We start from the raw sequence: 8,143 nt of genomic DNA, 5'->3' as shown, positions 1-8,143 counted from the left end.
TGGGGATTCGAACCCGCCACCTTAGGTGTACGTGGCTGGCGCCTTAGCCGGTTGAGCTATAGGCGCCGAGCCCGAAAACTCTTAAAATGGAATATTGACCTAGGTATTTTTTTGTTGGTATATTTGTAGGTATATTTCTTTGTTGCTTTAGTAGGAAAAACTATCTGTAAAGACCCTGCAGAGAAGCCTCCTGAAGCAGCTAAGCATTTACATATATCCGTGTTAAATCTTCTATTATGTATAATTTCTATCTTTACCCAATATTTATATGGTACATATCTTCTCTGTTATAGGAACCATTACTGTAGATATGAACATTAATAATGAATAGAAGTGTTTTGACTCTAAATATTATTTTAGGGGTATCTTCTTACAAAGATCAGTATTAACTGTTCATTTGTCTGATGACAGTGACTGAAGCCCACAAGACAAGGAATCAATCAAAATAGCTATCACTAGCACTAAGTTCATATGACTTCATTATTAAGAAAGACCCTTGGGTCCTCATTGTGAGCCCAATTCTAATAAGTATAGTTACCTGATTTCTTAATCCACACTACATCATCTAGGACAAGTATATGGACACACACAATAAATGACATGTAACAACCTTGCAATGAAAAAGAGACAGAATGAAAACAATAATACAAACAAAATCCTTCAAAATATATAGCATAAAACCCTTTTGATGAATGTTTAATTGGAGTTGCTAATATCAACAGATTTTCAGGGTAAAAATATACTTACATACTTAATGATGACCCTTGAGTCATCAAGAAAGGGCTAAATTATATTCAGAGTAGTACAAGAAGGTAGCAAGTTTTTCACTAAACGATTCATAAAATCATTTTCATTGATGGTTGGTTAATCACGTCATTAATAGCTGGGCTTGGCAGCTTAAACACCTGTAATTTCAGCACTTTGGGAGGCTGACGTGGGAAGATAGCTTGAGCCTAGAAGTTTGAGACCACAGCTTGGGTAACACAGAGACACTTCATCTCTACCAAAAAAAATTTAAAACATTAGCTGGGTGTGGCATGGCCTATAGTCCCAGCAACTGGAGAGGCTGAGGCAAAAGGATTGCTTGATCTCAAGAGTTTAAGGTTACAATGAGCTATGACAGCATTACTGCACTCCAGCCTGGGTGACAGAGTGAGACTGTCTCAAAAAATAAATTAAAAAAAAAATAAGAGTTTCGGTAACAAAGGTTTAAGTTTTGATTTTCTAGAAAATTCAGTTACATGGAACACCTTATTCTCAAATGATGCCAAATAAATTGGTATTAAACATTAACATAAACATTCAATAAAATTAATTCCTATACCTAGTATCTATCACACACAATATTATAATTTACATTTTCTTTTACTCTGCTACTTGCTTCTCTAAAGGAAGACAATATGGTTAGACCTCTTATCACCAATGGAAGTGAGGTGGATGGCTTTACAGAAAAACTCTAGAATGCTTGCAGAATTCTAGAGTATATATGCCATACGAACTTACATCAACTATGATCAAAACTATCCATTAAAGACAAATAAGAACTTTAATTTATAATATGGGAACAAATTAAAGTAAGTTATATTTAACTGCAGCATAATAAATCTGCAAATTTAACAGAATTTTTTTAGAATGAAATATGAAACTCACTGAAAACAAATAGCTCCTTGAAAAAACTATAACACCCTGATTCTTGAAAAAGACTATTCTTTCCTACTAAAGAACAGAATCAGTCTTTTATAAGCATAAAACATAAAATAAATAAAAAAAATTTTGCTGCAGAGAACATATTCTAATATAAATATTTGTTTAAAGAATATATCACAACAGTAAATTCTAATAAAATACTTGATCATCTACTTCAAGAGATCACCCATATACCTAAAACCACACATATTAAAACGTAAGAGTCTAGTAAGGGTCTAAACCATTTTTAATGGAATTATTTCTAAAATATACAGTTTCTATATTCTCAAATTGTATACTGAACGTAATGTTTTCTGGCTAATTGATGACTATCATTATAAACATTATTCTATTTCTTAAATCACAGCAATACTCTCAAGTGATCACACAAGAGACTTCTGAAATACTTAAGTCTGTTTTACTCTGGTGTTAACTCACCTCACAAGGCTGTACTTTTGTGATATTTCAATCTCCTCCCTTCAGAGTGCTATCAATACATCTTTTCTAACAACATATATCTACCACAAATCAGATGATCCAAAACCTTAATGAATCACTAACCATATTTTATACATACTTATATTAATAGGTTTTGAGCAAAGACCTGTTAAAAGTGACTTCATGATATTCTTAAGGCATGTAACAAAAGGTTTTTTTTGTAACGATGACTGTTTTTCTTCAATGTTTAAAGTCATTCTTCCCGGTTATTTATGTAATTGTGTTTCAAATCTGTACATAACCCAACTATATAAATGCCAATTAAACAGATATTAAGTAACAAAGCTGAATGTTGGTTACTAAGTATTGGGTGAATAAATATAATGCTCTTATACTCTAATCTCTTCAGAACAAAGAAATTAGAGAATGAAAGTAAAGATTAATAATGAATTTAGAATACACGGTAGAAGTTGAAAAAAAACTTTCAGCTGATTAAGTTTCTTTAAAAAGTCATATTATTAAGCATATGTACAAATTATCTGGGGCATGATCAAGCAATTTACATTTGTTTTTATGTTACACTTAATTAGAATTTTGTTACTAAGCAATAAATTTCTATTAAAAGCATATAATTATTAGAATATTTGCAAAGTAAATATTACTTAAAAGACTACCAGTCAGAAGATAACCAGTCAGTATATTGGGAATTATATAAAACTATACCTGATATAAACCAGGCCAATGAAATTAATTTAAATGCCCCTGGCACCATTTTTATTTATCAAAAATGAAAACTAGACCACACAGGAGAAATAAAAGAAACAATGTTTCTATCTTTCCATGTAATTCAGGATAACAAGATCAAAAAAAGGCTTTAGAAAAAAGCAGGAATAAATTTTAATGCTGACAATAATAGACAGAACTTTTGGATCAACACCTACCGATTTTTTTCTACTGTTTTCCAGATCTTTGAGTTCATTCTCGATTTTTGTGATTAATTCCCTGAGTTCATCAAGATTAGTGCAAATAAGCTAAAATAAAACACAAAAACACAGCTTGATAACACATAATATAAAACACCCAAAATGTGGTAACAGAAGTTGTTTTAACACACACTGAATTCACAATTATTTTTCTCTGTATGAGTAAAAAGCAAGGAAAGCTCCACAGTTTACATTTTAAAAGATATTTATTTGTTATGATGTATGAACTTCAGGATTGGTATAAAGGAAGTTGAATGGTGTTTTATCCCACATCCCCAACCTGTTAGCAGTTTGCTTTATAATCCAGGTACTTTCTTAATTTCATTAACTTTCAGCCCAGAATGACAAAGATCTGGAAACTCAACCTAAATTTCATAGGTCACTGACCTTTTAACAAATGCTTCATCAAGCAGTCTCCTATTAGGTGAAGAACCCCTGGAGAACTGTCATTATACCTTTGTTTAGGTTAACTACACAATTTTTTTTTTTTTTTGAGACAGAGTCTCAAGCTGTTGTCCTGGGTACGATGCCATGGCATCACAGCTCACAGCAACCTCAAACTCTTGGGCTTAAGCGATTCTCTTGCCTCAGCCTCCCAAGTATCTGGAACTACAGGCACCCGCCACAATGCCCGGCTATTTTGTTGTTGCAGTTGTCATTGCTGTTTTAGCTGGCCTGGGCCAGGTTCAAACCTGCCAGCCTGGGTGTATGTGGCTGGTGCCATACCCACTGAGCTATGGGAACCGCCACTAACCATACAATTTAACAAAGCTTAGTTATTACTGTTGGGATTGCTAGTAACAAATGACTGCAAGTATATGTTATATATTAAAGACTTAGATTAAATACATATTCTTAATATGAGCTTAGTAGTCTTTAATAAAAACATCTCCACAAATAGCATCTATTTCCTTCATAATTGTATAGTTCATTTTATTTCACCTTGGTAATGTTGGCAAGTGGCCAAAATAATTTATTTTTCATTATGAGAAACCGAACCAGCTTGGTTTAATTATTAAACATTTAAGCATTAAAGTGTCGGCAATAATTTAAAAAATTAGTAACCACACTTTAGTATCTTGCAAAATTATACTGAACTTCTCCAATTAGCTCAACATGCTTTTTTCCTGAAGTAATATACGCTATTAGAATAAAATCTAACATAAAGAAGAAAATAAATGATTTCTGAAACAAAACTGCAACCACATCAGAAGAGAAACTTCAGATTAATAAAAGCCTTGCTGCAATGTTTAGACCATGTGATAATTAAAAAAATACTGAACTTATAAATTATAAATTCACCATTAACTTTTTATCAGTTCCCTATTTGTTACACTCATTAATTTCTATGTAAGGGAATCATTTTCTTCAAAGGCATGTTTTCTTTTATTAGAAAAACAAACAAAAGCAACAAAAGCAAAAGTAGGTCATAAGAAGATAATTCCTGGTGGTTACTGAGTGACAACGATAGACAAGGAGCCCCTTAAGTTTCCTTTATTAGGATGAAACAGATAAAATCACTGACATGCTTTTTCATCTACAGAAATGGCAATATGGTGCAACCTAGTAGACTAAGAAAAAATTATGACAAGTATTGTTATAAGTAGTGTTAACAATTACAAGAAACAGCTATACAAAATTTGAAACTGATAGATCTGACAAAGTATGGAAAATAGGTACTTAAGTAATCCAAATTAAATAATTTCACAGTAGAAAACAGTGATTTAATGGGCGAGTATGTCTTTATATGAGAAACTACAAATTTCAATTTGTCTGATCTATTTATGAAAGAAACTCTGATGGTTAAGTAGTGAACTGGCCAACCAGGTAAGTGCTTCTAGGTCTAGATAATGTCTTCAACTTTTACTTAATATACTTTTGTGTATTAAGCCTTCGAACAATGTTGACTCTACAGCAAATTTTTATTAATTACTCAGTGAGAACTAAACTTTTTGTTGTTGTTGTTGCAGTTTTTGGCTGGGGCTGGGATTGAACCCGACACCCTCGGCATATAGGGCTGGCGCCCTACTCCTTGAGCCACAGGTGCCGCCCAGAATTAAACATCTTGTAGTATAATCTGCTACTTTGACTGCCATGTCAAATTTGCCCCAGAGGTTGCAGATGGACAGCTATACATCTTTCCACTAAACTTGGAGCCCTAGTTAATATCATAGAATAGATTTCTCATTTGCACATATGGCAAAGCTCAGAGAAATTTTTACTTGCATCTTAGCTGTCTCACTAAAGAAGAAGGGTACATTTTACAGTTTGTAGAAACTTATAGGAACAATGAAGACAGACACCCTTATAACTAAACATAACCTAAAAAATTTTAAGATTTTTAAATTACCAATTAGTCATGAGATTTACAAATATTTATGTTTCCTTTAAAAGAACAGATAACATAGTTTTGAGACCAAACCACAAATGATTTCCACAGCTTATGAGCTATAGAAAATAATACTTTCAAGTAGTTTACACCTACTAAGTTGCACTAAATTAGAAGTTCACAAACTTTAACATGCATAAGAATTGCATGGGGATCTTATCAAAACATTGTTTCTGATATAGTAGGTCTGAGCCCAGACCCTGGATTCTGAATTTCTAACAATTTCTCAGGTATAGTTTACAGATAACACTTTTGAGTAGTAGGGTATTAACTAAAAGATTATGAATTACAAATCAGTATGGCCACTGAAAGGTTCTGATATCATGAAGCTAATGAGTACAAAAATTCAAAAAGATGAATTTCCAGGTAGACAATGGCATACTGAATATACAATGATAAATTGTCTCTTTAAAATAAATATGATTAAAATATAAATTTTGTTGAAACTGAGGCTCAAAAGATTTTTAGTAATGTTTACTTCGAAGTTATATTTAAATGACAGTATCTACACGACAATATCTACATAATTTGTACTTTTTATATACTAATATATTTTCCATATATATCTAACATACATCTATCTCCTCAGTATAGTCAAATTAAACTATTTGAAAATTACTGTACAGAACATAATTGATTTGGCTTATGCCAACTGTATATCATATACAACTCTATTCTCTCCCCTCTTTTACAAAGTAAGGTATATATGTGGCCCTTATACTCAACTCAATTTCACACGGTTCTTTTAAAAATAGAATCAGTCTATTAATAGAAACAATCTATTAAGTTCACCTTAATAAGGAGAATAGATCCATTTTTTTGAACAAAGAAAAACACCTTATTAAAACCTTCTCATTATCTGGAACTTGAAAAACATATCTGAGGCACAGGTCCTCCAGGGGTGAAAAAGAAGGCTCCATAGTAGCTTGAATTACAGTTAACACTGCCAACACTCATGAGAGGAGGTTTTCAGTCGTACTGCAGAGATTACAAGAAGAGTATTTTCTCCCCCAGGAAGAAATTAAGACTGTCTCATACTCAATTCACCTTTCAGTTGACACAATCTGTGGCAGAAAAACAAAAAGGGACCAAAAACATGTAATTTGGTCCAAACCTTAATCTAGGCTAAAAAGGTGTATCTCCAATTCATATACAAGCTAATTAAAATCAATAGGTAAAATGGCCTAAGATGACATACTGGTACAGAAAACCATAGAACCCAGGAGTCCTCCTATTATACCATATTCTTTCAGGGTCCTTTGAAACAAAACAACAGAAACAAACAGGAAAAAAACCTAACAACTGAACATGTATTATAGTTTTAAATAAAGCTTAATTTATACATAAGCTTTCATTTTTATTAATTGGTAACGTTAAAGGACTCTCTCTTCAAGTTGAGCAGCAGCAATGGATGTATGTTATGGGTGAGGGGAGGTCCTGCAGAGAGCAAAAGAACTAAAGTCTGTGATCACATCTCAAAAAAATTACGTAATAAAACATTCCTTAATTTACACCACTTTAAAATAAAAATTATGTCCTCTGGGTAGAAACTCAATAGGTCTGAAAGATACTTGTTTCAAAAAAGGACATAAAAATAGCATATAAAAATACAAGCAATATGGTACATTACATGGAAAAGCAAAGGGAAAATAATATAGAAAAAGTAAAAATGAATAGCTCCAAACAAAAGCAACCATATTTGTTCTAATAAAATATCCTATAATTTGTTTAAAAATTATTAACAAAACACTCAATGAATGGTGTAAATTCAAAATTTATATTGTATTTAACTAAAATTGCATAGCATCTGCTAAAACTATGTAAATATGAAAATTCCTTCTTATTTCTTATGATTATCATTGCAACAATAGGGACTACTTCAAAATGTCCCTGCAAAGATAATATCTGTGACATGAAAACTAAAAAAGTCTGATAAATAAGTTAACAAAATATTTTTACTACCATATGATGAAAACAGATGTTTCTCTCAATGCATTATACTTTAAAAATTGAATTTAAAAAGGGAAGTAAAAACTCCTGCTGTTAAAAGTAAAACAAAAAGCCAAAGCTGAAAATACTCACTTTAAGAGCCAGCAATTCAAAAGAATGATATATCAAAAAGTTCTGATGCTGTGCCAGAATTAAAAAAAAAACTTTAATTTAATTTTGGTCCCAATTTGTTATACTGAATGTCATACTCTATTTCTTTTTCCTTAGTTTCTCCACTGGTTAGTGGAGAAATATAGTTTCTTCAAAGACATGTTAAAGATCAGTGAGTTTATGTTCATATATGAAAACAATGTAATGTAAATCTTAGCAGCTAGATTCTGAATTTCCTCGCCTTTAGAATAAATTATGCATATGGATCAAAAGCAAGTATGAAAGACTTTTTTTTTGACAACCAATGATCCTGATAACTAAGGCCAGTAAATTATTTTAAGAACTTATTGAAACTTGACAATTAAGTTTTGAAAATACCTTCTATGTCTATCATAATTATGTACAAAAGAGAATTCATAAAATAACAGATTTCTCTTTTAAATGTTAAACAAATGGGCTCGGCGCCTGTGGCTCAAGCGGCTAAGGCGCCAGCCACATACACCTAAGGCGGCGGGTTCGAATCCCCAGCCCAGGCCGCCAAACAACA

At 32.0% G+C, this 8,143-nt stretch overlaps 1 protein-coding gene across 2 annotated transcripts in view; it reads right to left on the bottom strand.

Annotated features, from left to right (window-relative positions):
* The window catches only part of KIAA2026 (KIAA2026 ortholog), a 101,242-nt gene that overhangs the window by 25,399 nt on the left and 67,700 nt on the right, over positions 1-8,143 (bottom strand). For both annotated transcript variants that reach the window (XM_003782894.3, XM_023508325.1), the window contains exon 5: positions 3,066-3,155. In XM_003782894.3, coding sequence (XP_003782942.1) covers positions 3,066-3,155 — 90 coding nt within the window. The remainder of the gene's footprint in view (positions 1-3,065; positions 3,156-8,143) is intronic.

The sequence above is a fragment of the Otolemur garnettii genome, unplaced genomic scaffold, assembly GCF_000181295.1.
Source record: "Otolemur garnettii isolate 467f Iridium unplaced genomic scaffold, OtoGar3 scaffold00006, whole genome shotgun sequence".
Classification (NCBI taxonomy): Eukaryota; Metazoa; Chordata; class Mammalia; order Primates; family Galagidae; genus Otolemur; species Otolemur garnettii.
The sequence above is the reverse complement of the archived record's forward strand: the minus strand, read 5'-3'. Positions and strand labels throughout refer to the sequence as shown.